The sequence below is a fragment of the Corvus brachyrhynchos genome, unplaced genomic scaffold (genome assembly GCF_000691975.1).
Source record: "Corvus brachyrhynchos isolate BGI_N302 unplaced genomic scaffold, ASM69197v1 scaffold89, whole genome shotgun sequence".
In the NCBI taxonomy this organism is placed as follows: Eukaryota; Metazoa; Chordata; class Aves; order Passeriformes; family Corvidae; genus Corvus; species Corvus brachyrhynchos.
This window is the reverse complement of record NW_008246063.1, coordinates 4,162,381-4,181,513: the sequence shown is the minus strand read 5'-3', so window position 1 is coordinate 4,181,513 and position 19,133 is coordinate 4,162,381. Positions and strand designations below refer to the sequence as shown.

Below are 19,133 nucleotides of genomic sequence, written 5' to 3'. Positions count from 1 at the left end.
AGGCTGGGACTGGGTTTGTGATTGCTGTTACTGCCGTAGTTATTGTTGTTTGTTTGACTAGTTACATACATATATATAGTAAAGAACTGTTATTCCTATTTCCCACATCTTTGCCTAAAGGCCCTTGATTTCAAAATTATAATAACTCAGAGGGAAAGGGGTTATATCTGCCACTTCAAGGGAGGCTTCTGCCTTCCTTAGCAGACACCTGTCTTTCAAAACCAAGACACTGCAAAAGGGCCTCTTACCTGTGGTATGCCGTACTTGTCTATAATCTGCCAGATATACCAGTCTTCTTTCCTGGAAGCCTTCCGGAATTTGAAAGTAGTTACAAAGGCATATTCATCAGGCAGGCCTTGTGGAAATACATCCCTGGCATGGGAGGGGAAAAAGAGCAATGTATCAGGCTTAGCAGTGAAGAGCAGAACGTCTAAAACTCTCTCCATGTCCCAGCAACACTTTCTAAAAGTATCATAGTTCCTAAAAAATCTGCTTTATTCGGAAGCCTGGAGAGAGATGAACATGAGCTTGTGCCCTCCAGGTTCTGTCTTTGTGGAGCCCTTTTATCATTCCAATGGTGAAGCTCTCAAACTGGATAAAATGTAAAAGAAATCTGCAGTTGAGTATCCACCATGTTAAAAAGGTTGTTTTTCACTTCATGCTTCCACTCACACAATGTGTAAATAATTCTGTTCTGCTCCAGATGCACTGGAGACCTGTGCCTTCCAAGAATGGCCAGGAACACCCAAAACCTTCTATAAAGCCATCAAATTATAGCAACAACATTATAATATCTGCCCCAAAACAGGCACTACAGCTCATGTCTTTCCAAGATATTCCTTAGCTGGTGGCCCTGGATAACAGAAGCTTCTGAAATCAAACATTGCAAACACATCAGGCAGAAATTTACTCAGCCTGACACCACAACCCCTGCATGTAACCAAACATATGAAGTAACCAAATCCACCACTGTTTTTCTCTAGTCCAGCATAAAAACCTGGCATAACATAGGGATGCAGGGCTGGACAGAAGGGATAAATAATCCAGTATTACTATTTTTTTTGTTACTAGCCATTATTGGATGCCTAAGAACAAGAATGAACAGAAAAAACATCTCTCTCCTACCTCCAGATCTTTGGAATCCAGGAGTGTAATTCAGAGACAAATGAAATTTCTATATCAATAAATTTTTATGGATTTATCTCATTTAGACTTCTGCATCCTCCTCTTGTACTCAGGTAGACTTATGACATTCATGACTTGCCTTGACAAGGTCACCCTCTGCTGCCCATTGCATGATGGGCATCCTCCTGTTTGTTTAGGTCCTAACTCAGTTCTTATCAGGGACAACACAATGAACCTATTCTTTTTCTATCTTTTATACCACACATGATTTTTCAAACTTTGCTTGTAATGCCTCTAAGCCACCTGTTTTCCCACCTGAAGAGTCACAGTTAACATTGTTCTTCATGCTCAAGCCAACCAGCTCCTTTCATCATTCCTAAAGAAACCCTTCCCAAATATAATGTCTTTGCTTCAGGATATCTGAGTAGTCAGGCATAAACACTCGATAGAAAACAAAACATAATGGCAGCAATTAATGAAGAGCAAACTATGAAGATATTGTCTTAATGTTGAATAGTTGACATAATCCATCACTATGCAGAAATTGGCACAGTTCAAGGCACACAAAACTAGAGGCCTTTAATTGTATTAAAAGCAAACAGTCCTCAAAATTTCCAGAATACTGTTTTGCAATTGCAGCAAAGGTTGAGATCCAGTCTTTCCTAATGCCAAAATATTCAATCATATTTTAATCTGTGCTTTGAACCTCCTATCTTTTCAGACAAGTCATAAATTCAGAACACTCTGTTTTCATCCATTAATATGGCTTTTGCTGTATAAAGTTCCCCTGCAGGATATGCATCATTTTAAGCTGGTTTTCCCTCTGGGGAGACAGAGACTCTCTGAATTCTTCCAACACAGAAGAAAATTGAACCAGGCTCCCACTAGCTCCCCTACAAAATCGTTCCTTTAGGAGACCAGACAAGGCTGTCTCACTTTTTGGTACTAGTTATTTTAACCAGGGAGGCCCCAGTTGCCTGGAAGTTAGCAAAGCTACAAGAAGAACCAGAAGGAGCACCTGGAGGTGAACAGAAGTAGGATGCAGAAGGAGCATTGCCTTAAACTAGATACTAGGAAAAAATTCTTTACTGAAAAGGTGGTCAGGCACTGGAACTGTCTGCTCAGGAAGTGGTGGATTTGCCATCACTGAAAATGTTCAAATAAAAGTGTAGATGTGGCACTTGGGAACATGGTTTAGTGGTGAACGTGGAAGTGTAGGATAACTGTTGGACTCAGTGATCTTATAGGGCTTTTCCAAAGTTAACGATTTTATGGTTCTGGACAGCTTTGAGCTGGAAACAGGAATATCATCATGCAAGCTTAATTTCAAAAAGGGTTTTCAGATGCTTAATACCCACAGAAATAACTGGGAGTTAGGTACCTAAATACCCCTGTGAGCCTGGCCACACCTCATCACACAAGGCTGACAAACAGCCCATCAAGTAGATTTAAACTGACAGAAAGCCATAATGACCCATTACCTGCCACCCTCAACTGATTTTTAAAGCTGCTGAGGAACAAGATGCAAGTTTCCAACAGAGAAAGGTTTCATGCCAAAAGCAAGTCTAAAGACACTCTCACTGCTTTGAAGATGTGACAAAAGCTGTTTCTGAAGTCATTGGTCCCTGTATGTTTTACAGAGCTGCATTGCTACATAAATAACAAAAACTTTGTTGAGGAGTTTTAACTTATTTCCTCATTTAAAAACGATCTCCATCTAGAAGTTCAGCTTTACTTGGGGATCCAAGAGCAGGGATTGCTGTCCCCAGAAATGTTTTATGTTCTTCTTTCACACAAGGCTGAACTGAACTGATGATCGATATTGTGGAACTTTGCTGGTACTGACAGGGAGCATTCTGCCAGCTCCTTGTTCTATAATTCTGACAACAGGATAGATTGCAGAAGAGGCCCTAATAAAACTCCAAGACAAAATAATCCCCTAGTGTTGAAGGTTAGTCTAAGAGTCAATTAACTCAACTACAAGGTCAGGTGAATCACAACTTGTACAAAGAAAAAAAATTTAATAAGAAGGCAGAAAACTCTCTTAACCATTGCTGAATTTCAATATATAGCAACCTCACATGCTTTAATTTGCAATAAGAGCTTTCATCTGGGACAATAAGCATGAGATCCCACATCTATCATAACCCTGTGGAAAAAATGATAGTATCAGTTCTCATTTCAGACACTGAATGTAACAGCATTTAATAGGTGTTTGGTGAGGAAGAGTGTAGTTAATGTACTTCAGCAATCTGACCAATTTTACAAAGCTAAAACCCACTAATATGAAATGTAACCCACTAAGATCTGCAAAACCAAGTTGAAGAAAGCCAGTTCATTTCCATATGCTTCTCATCACCAGAGGGTCTTAGAATGACAGGAGAAAAAAATAAAAATAAAAAGGGAAAAGGAAAAAGGAAAAAGGCTGTGGAAGGAGGTGTCTCATACATCTTTGGCAGGCATCTTTTTGGCTTCTACTTCAGAAACCTCAGTGATGGAAAAGATACAACCTCTCTAGGTAATTTCTTCCTGTGTTTCTCTGTCCTACATGCTGTAAGAAAAAGGAATCTATCCTAAATCTCACTTGCTGTAGTTTAATTTTCCCAAAACAACTTTTTTCCACAAGAAGCCATGTGAACAACTTGTTCTCCTCTCCTTGCTGCAGTCTTTTCTCTGTTTCTCAGCTCTCCCTACAGTCCTTTACTCTCCACAAGACCGAAAAAGCCTTCAGTCATTCCACCTCCATCATGCTTTATCTCCTTTACCTTGTTAGAAATAGGAGACAGTGAGGGACCTCTTGAGATCATCTTATCTAAAAATATTTTTCTTGTGTTTAGATTTAATGGATTTAAATTGTTCCTATTCCTTCTTGTCCTGTCAATGAATATGACTAAAAGGATTCTGGCTCCATAATCTTTGTTTCCTCCCCATCAGGTATTTATACACATGGGTAAGATCCTCCCTCCCTGACTCTTCCCTTCTCTAAGATGAACAAGCTTTTTTGTCTCTGCTGTTCTCAATATGAAGTATTTGTTTGGGAAAAGTAAGAAACAAGGAAACTTTCAACAGGTTCCATATTCAGTGTAGGAGGTTTCAGTAGCTTTTTGTACAATTTCTTCCCTGGGAAGGAGACAAATGATGAGACCAGGGCAGGACCCCATGGAGAAACCTAAGGCAGGTGACTGCAGTCAAAGCTGATGTCAGGAGACACAGTCCCCAGAAATACACACCAAGGTATACATGCCCTAAACAACCCAAGACGCTGTACTGGTACAACACTATCCCAATATAAAGAGCAAAGAGATCACGACTAGATCAAGCATCAGGTAATTCTGTGAGGTGGTAGCCAAGATCATGATCAAGTCAGGCTGGAACCACACCAGGAAAGAGAAAACTGAGGGATGGACATGGTCAGGGGGAGGGTCCTGGGAGATATAGATAGATGACAGAACAAAAGAATGAGCCAAAATCTTGGCATTAGACAAGACACCAGTAATGAGAAACAAGCCTGAGCATCCAAAACCAGAAGTCTGGGGCACAGTTTTGGCCAGAAGATCCACTGAGGAGCCATGAACATACAGCAGGACAGCCCCAGCTACATGAAGAGTGGGGACAAGCACCAGCCAGATTTTGGGGCCAGTCCTCAGACAGGTACAGACACCTGTGTGTCCTTCAGTGATCAGGTCCTTGACTGCAGCCAAGCTCTGGCTGCTGGGTTTGCTTGCTCACAGATGATGCCTCACCACAAAGAGGAAGAAAGTTCATAGTTGTAGGTTACAGATCCGAAGATGAGTAGGCACATTTCCCAGACAGCTAATCTGGCACTTTGTAGAAGTACTATTGCTTGTATAAAAGGATACAAATCCTTTAAGCAGATAATAAAGTGAATCACATATATTACTCAGTTAATGATTTTGTATCTAATTATGAGATGTTGCTATCAGTTGCTAAACATTGCTGGAGGTTATCTGTGAGCCACAACAGATGTTTTTGTTTGGTTTATTATTCCAGTTATCGGTTTTGTGGAGCTTTACAAGATTTCATTTTCTGTGAGCAATGACCCTATGTGCAGCATCTCAGAGTCCTGGCAAACAAATGCTAAAACAAACCAAATATGCAAACACCTTCCATGGTGTTATATCCATTTGGGTTCATTCCCAAACCACAGGAGTGTGGAAGTTATAATACAAAAGGCTGAAAATTTAAAAGTCCTCCTTGAATTCCATGTTTCAGAATCATCCAAAAGGAATCTTATTCATTTTAATCTACTAATTAAGGATGTTTTACTTCTAATTGTCCTGGGCCATAAAATACTGTGCTTATTTTAAAGACAACAGCAACAACAAATAAATGGGCGTAATCTGAGCAGATGGAAAGTCATCACAGCTGGTTGGTCTGGCTTCACTCCCTCAGTCTGAGAAAATAACAACAGAAACAACAACAACAAAGTACTTCAATCCTTATTTTGAAAAAGGGATTCAAATGGACAACTCTGTGTAATCTGTGCTAACTTTCTTCAGCGGTTAATTGCATTCATCCTTAAAAGCGTGCCTTTCTTCCCTGCTGGTTTTTGATGTCAAGTAGCCACTGACTTTCAGTCTACTATGACCCTTATTCAAAGACCCTTTGCCAAGCTTTGATTTCCCAGAGGTTCTCACAAAGAATGATCCCTTCAGTTGTTGGCTGCTTCCTAATTTTACCTGTCTACGCTGTACCTCTTGAATTTATCACTATCCTACTTGCTCCACAGCTCTTCAAACTTTCATTCACTCCATTTATACCTAATGACTTACGGAAACTAAGGCTGGGCACAGCAGCAGCAGTGACTGAGCTGTGTGATATGAAGATTATCAGCTCATACGTGACAGTTCCTGTCTGTTCCTTATACTCCAAGGATTGCACTATTTGTCATAGTATCACCCAGAACCCAGAGATCACAGTGAGACAAATGAAATAGGTTTATTCCCATCCAAATGAAATAGGTTGATGGTTTATTCCCATCCACACTCAGACCAGTTATGTATATACCAAACCTAAGATGATTTTAATTAGCTGTGTTGAATGAGATCACTGATCATGACTCTCTTTACCCTTGGACTTGATATCATTTATGGACTCTAGAGAAAACAGTTTTCCTCTCAGTATGTCATATTTTTACTTTTTATTTTTTTTAATTGTGTATTAACATGGAAAAAGAGAGGGAGGGGAAAAGAGTACATCAATCCTGTTTGGTTCCAGGATGAAAAAAAAATATTGTGAAATCAAGCAAATGTAATTCATGGGACAATCTCAAAAATGAAGTGAGCTGAGTAAAAGAGCTAAAAACAGATTGAAAAATAAAAGTCCTCATCCATAAGAAGGAAAAGAAGTATTATTGATTTTTTTAAGCTGAAGTTCAAACCAGCATAGAGAAATTTACTGCAAAAATGTTAATGATGACAATTCAATCTATGGCTCACAGTTACTCAGTGCAATTATGCACTCACTCTTTTCAAGGCTAATGCTAGCAGGGCTCAAGTGACAACCCAAAGAAACACTTGTGATAGACTGCAACACTACTGGCAGCCTTAGGTGAGAAAAGACTCTGAGGACTGAATCCATGCTGACACAGGATTAAAACCTTCTCATTCTTCTACAAGGCCAGAACCCATATTTGCTAACTCGTCACAATTTAGCTAATTTCCATCTCAGTGGGAGTGCTACCAAATATTCCCTTCAGAAGCTATTTATGAAGCCCTAAGTTCTTTTGTGAATGTCTTGATACTGCTCCTCAGAACCACTCAGATACACCAAACACAGCTCATATTCTGCCAGGATGGAGCCTGTAGTTACTGCTGAGACTCCTGATCACATCGTGCATATTCTGTGAGCTGAACTGAAAGAGCTACTCAAAGCAGAAATAAACCTGTAGGTACCAGATAACTATTACAAGGTTAACCTAGAGGAACCAAATAATGTAAGGCAGAGGTTCAGATGAAAATAAAGTGAAAACCCAGAGTACTCACTCAGTTTTCTGAACAACCGGAAAGCTTCCAAGCCGTACATAAGCACTCTGAATCCCATCTTCTTTCATTCCAAAAATCTGCTTCACGCTGAACGAATCCATCAGGTCAAATCCTATCCATTACAGAAACATAAATGACATTAATCAGGCAGTGGGACATGCCTCCAACTGTAACTACATGGATACCTTAGCCCACAAACTGCACTTCAGAAACGAGTCTTGTTCCTGTTGGGAAAAGCCAGAACAAAATTCTGATATGGTCTAATCCTCTCAGTCAAAAAACTCAAAACCAAGCTTAAATTCAAGCTGTCACAGGCTTGAACAGTGTTTTCCAGAAATTAGTAGCTAATGTTTGCATTGCCACAACATCCTGAAAACGCTGCATAATTCATTAACTCCCATGGAGAAAAATGCACAAGTGCAGGCTAAAGCTCTTATTCATAGACTAATAGAAAACACAGAATGTTCTGGGTTGGAAGGGACCTTCAAAGATCATCTAGTTCCAATCCCTCTGCCATGGGCAGGGACACCTTCCACTAGCCCAGATTGCTCCAAGCCCCATCCAACCTGGTCTTGAACACTTCCAGAGATGGGGCAGTCACAGCTTCTCTGGGCAACCTAGTCTAGTGTCTCCTCACCCGCATTGTAAAAATTTAGTTCTTTATCTCCAATCTAAATCTACCCTCTTTCAGCTTAAAACTGTTGCACCTTGTCCTGTCACTACAGACCTTGATAAAAGGCCTCCTTCTTCCTTACAAGGCCCTTTTATATACTGAAAGGCCATGAGAAAGTCCCCCTGGAGCCTTCACTTCTCCAAGCTGAGCATCCCCAACTTTCTCAAAATTTTTTCACAGCAGAGGTGTTCCAGTCCTCTCATCTTTTTCATGGACCTCCACTGTGTGTCCACTCCAGTGGTCCAGGTCTTTACTGAAAACTACTTGTCCAAGAAACTTGACTACATACACTTTTCATATCATTTTAATACAACTCAGTCCAATCAACTTATCATTATTGAGAGCTATGAATTTTGATGGAAGACATTTGTCTAAAGCTTCTGACTTTGTTCTAACAAGCTATTTTTAGCTCAATCCTAAACCACACAAGTGAGTCTACACTGCTCCAGTATCAACATGGTCCCAGCCACAATGAACACATGGTTTTGTGACATGAAGTCCCAGGTGCTAAACCATGAGGGACAGGAAGGGTGCAATGGTGCCATGAATGCATCCAGTTCCTGGAGGTGTGAAACTGTGTGGATGCAAACATCCTGCTTTAATCTCCAAACTGGCTCCACAGGATGCAAATCCAAACTATCAGCCACTCCCAGAACCAAACACTCTGTGGAGTTAGAGGCGAAGGCACTGTAAAAGGCATGTTGTGAGCAACTGAGCAGAGAATATGTGTTTTAATGTTATTCAGCCTATTCCAACATCTTCTCCCCCTCACATATGCACAATTGCACATATTAACTCCTGCTTTTGTAATTCCAGCACACAAACCTGATGACATAAGTGTAGCTTATTTGGATAAGTTGCTTTTAAACTATGGCAGTTCTTTCAACTTTGTTCAGTTAGTGAGCTCTTAAAAGTTTTCTAGGATAGATAAACATTTTAATGTGATGAAATTAAGCCTGAAGATTCTTGGGTTTCTTAGTTGTCTTCATGAACCTTTCAGGCTGAAAGGCACTGCAGAGCTTGAAAACAGCTTCAACATGAAAAGGCACCAACCTAATGATATTATTCTTCACATTTATATGAATAAATAGGTGCAAAAACTTGCATGGGCCAGTGCCTAGGCAAATCAAAATAGCAAACAGCAAATAAAATGTAAAGCTTCCATCATTTTCTGGACCTTTTTCAGAAGAAATTGCTTTTTCTGAGGAAATATACTCTTAATTGTTTGCAAAGACAGAAATGGCTGTCTGGTGCCAAGTTGAGGCCTTTAGTACTACAGTAACTTTCCTGGCTGTCAACAGCTTTTCCCTTTTGTCCACTCTATTTTCAGTTATTACTGGGCATTCAGGAGGGCAAATAAAGCAGTTAAGATGCTCCAGGGCCTCATGGCTGCACCTCATAATCACCTCTGCACAACTCCAGTGATACACCCTCTGACACACTGCAATTGGCCACGATTGCAGCTATAAATCAGGGTAAATAGACCCCACCAGAACATGAGAGCTCCCTCCCGGCTGTCACAAACAACACTATGACTTGTCCATACAGCTCATTTCTCTGCACAGTACATATCCATCATCCACACCAGCTACAGGAATTGAGGGAAGCAATTGAGTGTTGCTGGCAGGAAGAGACCACACTGACTGGGAAGGGAAATTGTTAACCATTCACAGGAGAGGAGCTGTGGATGGTGAAGGCTGAAATGCTGCCCAAGTGACGTCCTTACGTCCAGTCACCAGAGGCCTCAAGCTGTGAAATCCTGCTCACCTCATGGGTCCTGTAAAGCTCCCTTGCTAAAAATGCACAAGTGCAAGGTACAGTGACAAGAATGTCCTGCTAAGTTTTCCCATAGTTAGGGCTCAGGCCCAAAGCTGCTCTCATTTTCTCCGACAACTCAAATGAACGTTCACATCATGAGCAACTGTGAAGCTGTGTGCAATAGTATGCTTTTCCAGTAGAAACAGAAGTCAGATTCAATCAATATCTTCTTTTTTTTCCCTGAATTTCCCATCAAAATGCAGTTTCAATGCCTAAATAACTCCATGAAACATAAACATGGTTATCAGAACTATTTTGCAAATGGAACTTGGTGTAATGAAAATAAGTCACACTCTCACAACATAATCACATTTACATTTAGGATTGGATAAAGCACAAAAGTAAAAAACAATGGCATTTTTTTTCTTTTATTCAGATTATGGATTGGCAAATCAAAAATTTCTTTCTCTATTTTTATTTAATTGATGAATGACGATGGCTTTTTGAAAGATGTAATGTAGATCCACGGAAACGTTAAGTCCTTAGCTGTGTCAGAGTCCACACTCAAAACCAAAGGGTTTTTTATTTTAACCACACTATTGATTTGTTCTGTGTCAAATTGAAATATTGCCCAACTGGTGAGATAACCTCTACTCTTGGATACTCCATTTACAACCAAAGCCCTTAAGGGTAAGGGGCACTTTGCTTGCTGAAAGATTTCAATAGAATTACAGAAGATTTGTCATCAGGCCATACACTAAAAAAAATTAAGAACTCTGACAAGGATGAGATGCATCTCACCTAATTTTAGCTGTCTGAAAAAGAGACATGTGATGGATGCAGGCTTCCTCAGTTTCCTTGTGAGTCAGCAGAGAAATTTAGAGGTCTTTAAGACAATTCATCTTAAAGATAACTCATCTTAAAGACAGGCTGAACCCCTACCTGGAAGTGCCTCCTTCCATTCAGAGGAGAGGGAGTTCGTACAGATGGGAATTTTCAGAGTACTGAAGTTGTCTGAGATGTATTCTGCTTATTGGGAATGCTATCCATTTTGTGCAGTGAGTAAAGCAGAGTTTACAGTAAAACTGTTAACAAATCACACATAATTTATATTCACATTTCCTCATTTGCCATCAGGATTGAGTAAAGGTTGCAGATTTTTAAATTCAGCTGGATTAACCAGCTATGATTTTCAAAATCACTTCTGAAGAACAAACAAACCCAAAATATTGTTATGTCAGCTGAGAAAGTAGTAAAGGCAGATTACTCAAGTGGAACTGGAAAGAAAACACCTAGGCAAACCTAAAAATGAATTTATGAATTAATTGAACCTCTAAGACTGTTTCAGCTGAAGGACAAGCAAATATATTATTACCATTACTATTACCACTACCACTACTAGTAGTATTACTACTGTTAGTACTAAATTGCTACTATTACTACTATAATTTTGTTTACTTCATGTGCCTGGAAGAATTTTGCATAGATTATGTTCCCTTGACTTCAGGAATGGAGCGGGTATTGTGAGGGAGACAGCATGAAGCCTTCAGTTTTGACTTTTTAATCCTGAACAACAATATTAATGTAAAAAAATAAGCAATGCTGTGCTCATTTCTGTACCACCTGACCAGGACACTTCACCTAGCAGTGTTTGTCCACTAACAGTGGACAAACTGCTCAATGAGATCTTTCCCCAAACAGTTAAATGTGTCACACAGCATTTCTGTGCTGGAGTTACAGCAGAAGTACAGTCTGTTCATTGGTTTTCCCACCACCAAGGAGGCACCATATTGTCAGTGGCATATGGAGAGTGAGATGCCACTTCCCAAACTTCCCAGTCATCTCTACAAGTGAATGGGGAAGAACAGACCTGCCTAAATTAGCAAGGACAAAGTTGCTGTTACCTATTGTACCATGCTCAAGCACAGGGTGAAAAGGTAGGATTTTCTTGTTCTCAGCTGCTTTGATTTAAAAGGTGGCTTTTTGTGTTACAGGGCAGGTGTGGTTTCCCAATTGGCTCATGAACTGCTTAATCAGTAATGCCATAAACATGGCATTTAGTAAGATGCGCTTTGATCTTAAGCCTCTTACTTCATTAGAGCTTCTAAAACAATATGGGGCCACTGAAACCCTCTAACATGATTACATCTCCTGAAAAGCAACAGACCCTAGTCCATATTAAAATTAAAATAGAGAGCTGAAAGAGAAGCTCAGATTTGTAACAGTATACTTGGCTTGAAAAGTAATTTCTTATGCACTGCTCTGCTGATCAAATCAGCTGAATGTGTCACTACGTAAGAGTTATAACCCCCTTACAGGAAGCAGCCTGTTTTCCAGAATCAGAAAACACACCCAGATCTTTCTGTTGCAGGGGGAAGATGACAAAACTTGGCACTGGACAATTTATACATCATCTAACTGTAATGTGCAGCCAGAATCTCTTTTACAGGACCAATGTCCACACTGCACCCAGCACCTTAAAGCATGGCCAAAGCATGATCCGACAACTCTGTATTCATCCCATGATCCTACAACCTTTATTTTAAGATAATTATCTGAAGACTTGACTAAAGGGGCCATGGTTGGTTGCCCTGAATATGAGCTGGATTTCTGCCTGGCTCCATTAAGGATCTGATATGGGCAGCATGGTGGAAGCTCATGTGTATGTTGAGATTTTCCTGATTGTTCTGTCTTCAGGGGCAAAAACCCCACAAAATAAAAACAGCATCCAAAGCCAGAAAAAGAGAATAAAAAATGTAATATTTAATAGCCACAAAACACAGCAGTGTGTACATTTGGAAAGGCTTCTCAAAGCAGCACAGAATCACTGACTTCTTATTTTTCCCAAAGAAGATTCTGAAAAGAGTCTCTTGCTTTGTGTTCCCAAGGATCCCAAGATAACACTCACAGGGGGAAAAAGTGGGATACTTCTAATTGTGAAAGTTTTTGGTGAGAAAACAACCTGGAGAGGAATGTGGAAAGTGGTTGAGAAAGGAATCAGGAAAGGCACTGGACATAACAGCCTCAAGTGTGGAGTCTGGGATATATTTACTACAGTGGATTGCCAGCCATGAGCACTAATATCAAACAAAGCAGGTTTTGCAGTAAATGCTCCTGACTCTGGTTTTGCTCAGCCTCCCAGCTGAATTATCAGCCTTGCCAATGCACTGATGAAATATCACCAGTAGCCAAGATCAGGGAGGTTGTCATCACCTGCTGGTTCACTGACACTTCTGAAAACAGCAATCTGTGCAGCCTGTGATAAAATTGCACACATTACTTTTACTGGAGGATAGTCAACGACACTAAACTTTATTGTACACCAGAGCAGTGTATAAATTCCTATGAAAAACAGTAGCACCTGGGAGTCTTCCAGAAAATACATGATCTTGTCTAACATTTCTGCACTCTTGAAAGTTAAGTTTTCACAGATTGCTTGTGACCACAAGGAAGAGCCTGTATGCCCTCAGTGTCCCTTTTAATTCTTCCAGCATGGCCTGCAAGGTTATTACCACTGTAAAGAGCCCTAGTTTTTGTTACCTTAGTTATTTTCTGTGCTAATATAGACTCTAAAAAAAAAGAGAAAAAAAAACATGCTATCATGCCATAAGATAAGGTTACATGGTGAATTCAATGAGATAGGTCTGGCAAATTAGTTATGTGAAGGCAGAGTATAGACGAGAGTTATTTTTTTCCTCCTGTATCTAAACATTCAGCATCCTTGTCTTCCACAGTGCTCTGTGTTGAAAGCGGCTATTTGTGTCTCAGTTCAGGGCTGGGATAGAAGCAAAAGTGTCCAAATCCCAAAGGGGGGCCACTGACTTTATTCAGCATGCTATTGTCATAGTAGCCATCATCTGCTACAGTATTTTTGCTGTTCCTGACATTTCTTCCTCTACAGGAAAGGAAACCCTGTCAAGAGCTGAGAGAGTATCAGATTTTAGGCATAATTTTAAATCTCCATCTCCAAGGATTTTCTGCCACATCTTATCTAAACCTACACTCTTTTCTCTGGATAATCTGTTCCAGTTCTTTATCATCCTCACAGTAAAGAATTTCATCCCAGTATCTCACCTAAACCTTCCCCCTTTCTGTTTGAAGCCATTTCCCCTTGTCCCATCACCACATGCATTTTTAAAATGTCTCTCTCCAGCTTTCTTGTCAGCCCCCTTTAAGTATTGAAGGTTGCAAGAAGGTGTCCTTGGCCCCCTCTCTTCTCCTGGCTGAGCATCCCCAGATCTCTCAGCCTGTCTTCAAAGCAGAGGTTGTCCAGCCCTCTGAGCATATTTCTGGCCTCCTGTGGACTTCCTCCCACAGCTCCACATCCTTCTTATGATGGGTATCCCAGAGCAGCACTTCAGATGGGGTCTCATGAGGACAGAATATAGGAGCACAATCCCCTCCTGCTCTCCATGCGGCTTTGGATGCAGCCCAGGACATGACTGGCTTTTTGGGCTGCAAGTGCACATGGCTGAGACATGTTGAGCTTCTTATCCACCAGCACCCTCCAGTCCTTCTCCTCAGGGCTGCGATCAATACATTCTCTGACTCACGTGTAGGACCTCATACTTGGCCTTGCTGAACTTCATAAGGTTCAGCCCCACCTCTCCAGCCTGTCCAGTTCCCTCTGGATCCCCTTATTCCAGGGTGTGACTGCACTCACAGCTTGGTGTGCTCAGCAAACTTGATGAGGGTGCCTCAATCCCACTGCCCATGTCACCAAAAAAATGTCAAACAGTGTCAGCCCCAATACCAACCCCAAGGGATACCAGTCATCACTGGTTTCCACTCAGACATTGAGCCATTGACCACAACAGTTTGAATGCCAACCCATCCAGCTCTTTATCTGAGTGGTCCCTCTGTCCAATTCACGTCTCTCCAATTTAGAGACAAGCATGTCATGCTTGTGTCAAACACCTTGCACAAGTGCAGGTGCATGAGTCTTGCAGCTCACACTCTTTAGACCTGTGGCATTGCAAATGGTTGTATAAAGGGGTTTGAAAGAAAGTAGTTCTCTGGAATAATTTTTTTTCCCCAACTATTTCTGGCTGTCAGAAGAAATTATTTCCAAAGACTAACAAAGGATATGAGTTCTGTCTTCTTGCCCTGTTTATTTCTCTGTATTCCACCTCTTCAGCAAAAATGGAAAAAGGAACAGCTCATTTTTGCATGGGTAATTCAACCCCCATTCAGCTCTCCCAGCAGTTTGATTCAGCATCATCAGTCAGCAGTGGTTCCCTGACTTACCCCCAAAGCATTAAGGACTGTACCTCTGGAGGAACAAACCAGAGATTTATTGGCTGCCCACATGCCCTGCATGAAGCACTGTAATGACGACTAAATGGGTTGAACAGGTCATTAAAAAAATTTGTTAGCTAAATTTTACAAGAAGCTTGCAAGGGAATTTTGGAACTATAAAGCTTTCCAGAGTCTATAGATTAAGGGCCTCAAGAGTGCTTTAAAGAGGTTCTTGCTATTAACCTTTGTTTCCACTGATGTTCCAGCTGGGATTCAAGCAACACTTCATGCTGACCCAACTTTCTTCTCACCAGATCCCCAGATTCCAGCAGGGAGAGCAGCTAGAGCTTAACCTAATGCTGAAGCAGGTGGAACAGGTCTTACACCAGCATGAAGAAGGTATCTTCCAGCAAGCCTGCTACCTTCTAGGTCATACTCAATAATTTGGCTTAGAGCACATTTTAGATGGTCTCAATTTAAAAAAATTTATGTATCAGATTTACCCCGGTACATGATGCCACCACTCAGGCTGTTGGTTTACTGATCCTGGTTTGCTTCTGCATCACAGCACTGGAAGACACAATTTCTACTTTTCCTTGGCCCCAGGAAAGGAACAAGCCCCAAGAGTCCCATGCAGACCACAAAAAGGAGTTTGACCTCAGCTCGAGCACCAATCCACATTTGGGATTATGAGGAGCAGAAACCTTACTTGAGGTATATAATGGAGTAATACTTCAAAAAGGAGCAATCTTCCAGAGGCAGTGAGGCAGGTGAGCAGGTAGTCACTGGACTGAAATATGGGGCCACTGTTTCAGAAACATCAGTCTAAAGTTTCAGCCAAAACAGAGGAGAAAAATACAGCACTTGGTATCTTTACACAGGAAAGAAAAAATAACACTTCAGGAAAGATAAAATGAGCATAAACCAGTAAGAAAATTAGGCCAAAGATGCAGTATGAGAGAGAATTAAAAAACAGAAGCAAGTAAGTGAATACACAATTCTAGCCACCCCACCTTGTGTAAAGGCTGTTGTAATCTAACCCCCAGCCTGCTGTAAAAACAGGAAATAAATTAATGTATACAGCAGCTGCCTCTGAGGCAGCACCTTTCAACACCTGATCCCATGTTAATAACACACCACTTTATGTGATGCATGGTTCTGTTTATCTACATCAGTACCCTGCTTCTCTCTTACCCTTTTGCCTCTCAGTTTTCAAACAGTTGCAAGCGGCATATTGAACAAGACTGAAAGCTGGTTTTGACACTGAACTCTTTGCCTCATTACTGAAGGCTTTTCTTGTGTTGAAGTCATCTCCATTTTCTCAGTGATGGACACTCGGCTTGCTGCCATAGACCCTCTTTCAGCTCCTTTCCTGCTCTAGTGATTTACAAGATTAAACAGGAGTTCATTACTCCTTTGATGTCCTTTGCGTGCCAGATAGCCTTGAACCAGATGAATTTTCCTGGGACTATTTGTATTAGGTTCTGGTTTTAATTAGTTCCTCTATTTTGAAGGCCTCTTTTGAGTTCCTCGGGTGTCAAGGTGCTCTGTGTTCCTCCAGAAAACCATCAAGTGGCACATCCTCAAAGTCATCCCTTGGGAAAGCAGTGGGGAGGGGAGGACCTCTGTACAAGCAAGAAGTATTATTTTTAAGGTAGGAAAATATATTTAAAGAAAAACATCTTACTAAGACCTGCTAGATTCTCCTTGTAATGCTGTCTGGGCTGTAGGAAAACTCAACCAATAAGCTATTTATGAATATTAAAATATTCCCAGTAATTTTAGGTGTGATGAACAAGGCCTAATATGAAAGCAGGTAGGGACTACTACTCTTTAAGAGACTGTCATGGTTGCTTATGCCAGGTGACCAGTACAAAACAGATTAGACCTACCACTACCCCAAAACCTGGCCACAGCTGTCATCACAGAGAATTCTTATCAGACAGACTAATTTAACTCCAAGAATTTGGAGTAGTTTATTAAGATTCTATTTATGCCTTCTTCTCCTCATGTGTCCACAATAACCAGAAAGCTTGCACTGATGAAAAATCCATGGGCTGGTTTCTGAAGGAGAATTAATCTAGAATATTTGGACTGAGAAATAACTGAAAGTATATCACAGGTAGACAACCTATTAGTCTTTTTATAGCCAAAGGATTGGTTGCTTCTTGGGTATGAACAGGCAAAATTGAATTTATTTCCTTTTCATCAATCTCAAATGCACTGGAGTAAGAAAAAGACCTGGATTGTTTAACTTCTGGGAGAAAGAAAATACTACTAGTCAAAGGAAAAAAAAAAGGTTTAGGGACAGATTTATTTTTATTTTGTTTAATGTGCAGGTAGATCTGAATAATTCACGTGCACTTTCATGTGTATGATTAACCTTTGTTAAAACTTTTATGTGAATGCAGATGTCAGAATTTGTCATTGTGGGGATTCAGACCGGGGAAAGTCTTTCACAGGGACTGCTCAGCTGTTACCAGTTTATTTCCTGCAGAAGCACATTTTAAAGTAAATTCAGCGTTCATTCTGCGTATTTCCTGATGTTTTTGAGAAGCTCAGCCATGCTGCCTGCTCCAGCACAGACCTGATGTCAGGTCATTTGCTCTGTCAGGAGTCCATTGAGATCCATGGCTTTGGTTAACAGCTACGTCTCTGACCATATTAAGAAAAAAAAAATCATTTAAAACGTTTTTTTCTAATTCAAAGAACTCACCCCAGCTCTGTTGGTGTCAGCCTGGCTGTGCACACTTTAGAGGATGTTCTAGTATTTCCAGGCTCACTCACCAATGCACACTTTGGTGACTCCCTGCTCCCTGTTGGGGTAACTGTACATTTTAACTCAGCAATTCTTTAGTTTCTGGAGAAGGGAAATTCCTTGTCACACAACCCCTAAAGAAACCAGGGTGCCCATGTTGGATGACTGGCAGGTCTGGACACTGGGCATGCACAGGTTAGAGCCAGCCCACAGGACTGCATTGGCTGTGCTTAGAAGTCACAGATGATTTCTTTTGGTAATTATTTGCCTGCTTGACCTGTTTTTTTGGGTTTTTTTTAGAGTTACTGAATATTAAAATGCCTTTGAACACAAGTGAACCATTTGTCAACCTCTGAAAAACTTCAAAGACTTTTTAAGTGCAGTGATCTAGGCTATAGTGTTAACTATTGCACAGTAGAATGGTAGAATCACAGAATTATTAAGGTTGAAAAGATCTCTAAGATCACTGAGTCCAACCATTAACCTAACACTGCCAGGTTTATCACCAGGCCATGTCCCCATGTGCCACATCTACATGGCTTTAAAGCCTTCCAGGGATGGTGATTCCACCAGTTCCCTGGTCAGCCTGTTTCAATGCTTGACCATCTAATCAGTGGAGGTATTTTCCCTTATATCCAAACAAAACGTCCCCTGGCACAACTTGAGGCCATTTCCTCTGGTCACTTTTGTTACCTGGCATGAGAGACTGACCCCCACCTCACTACACCCTCCTCCCAAGGAGTTGTGGAGAGCAATAAGGTCCCTTCTAGCCTCTTCTTCTCCAGGCTAAGCACCCCCAGTTCCCTCAGCTTCTCTTCATAAGACTTTAGTATAGACTCCTAAAAAATGAGCTAACAGGACCTCCATAGTATCACCTTTACTGCAGGTATCACATCCACCAGCCCAGAGGACAAATCCACCTCACAACACAAGTCCAGACATTTTCTCCAGCTCACAGGAGACTCACATAGCTCCTGTGACTACAGGTACAGGTCAGCTGTTCCTTTCCCTATTTGCTTCTCAGGACTTACAGCAGCTATCACCAGCTGTCTGTATGTCAGAACTCAGTTTCAAATTCAGCTCAGCCCAGTTTCACATTATCTGGGAGACTTCCTAGAGAAAATGCAGGGGGAGGAGGAAATAAGAAGTTTTGAGCCCTATCCCATTAGCACTGCCTAGTGATGGGTCACTGAAAAACACAAAAGTGACTGTGCCATGGCACAGCAAGGCTGCATCCTTCTGCCCCATCTCTCACAAATGTCACAGCTGCTTCCAGTCCTGCCTGTATGAGCATAACCCTGAGGATGGAGAGGAGAGTGGTGCTGTCTGCACGAACAGCCAGCTCCACCAGCACTGCACGTGTGCAGTCTCTGCTGGCGACCACTGTGACTGCGCATCCACTGACCCAAGGCAGCGATCCCTCACAAATATCAGCTGTTCGTGGACTATTCACTGGCCTCTCGGGGGCTTCCCAAGGAGACTGCCACGTGCAAAGGGAGGGCACAATGCCTGTCACACAGGCACCACAAATACATTTTTTTCCCCAGGAGGATGTCGGTCGAATGCGCTCGTTCCG

At 41.3% G+C, this 19,133-nt stretch overlaps 1 protein-coding gene across 7 annotated transcripts in view; it reads right to left on the bottom strand.

Annotated features, from left to right (window-relative positions):
• COL22A1 (collagen type XXII alpha 1 chain) overlaps window positions 1-19,133 on the bottom strand; it is a 226,914-nt gene that overhangs the window by 136,813 nt on the left and 70,968 nt on the right. For all 7 annotated transcript variants that reach the window (XR_001866005.1, XR_001866001.1, XR_001866002.1 and 4 more), the window contains exons 5-6: window positions 7,131-7,242; window positions 249-372 (exon numbers count right to left, since the gene is read on the bottom strand). Coding sequence is in view for 3 of the 7 variants with exons in the window: in XM_017746704.1 (XP_017602193.1) it covers window positions 249-372; window positions 7,131-7,242 (236 nt within the window). In the remaining 4 variants the exon portion in view is untranslated. The remainder of the gene's footprint in view (window positions 1-248; window positions 373-7,130; window positions 7,243-19,133) is intronic.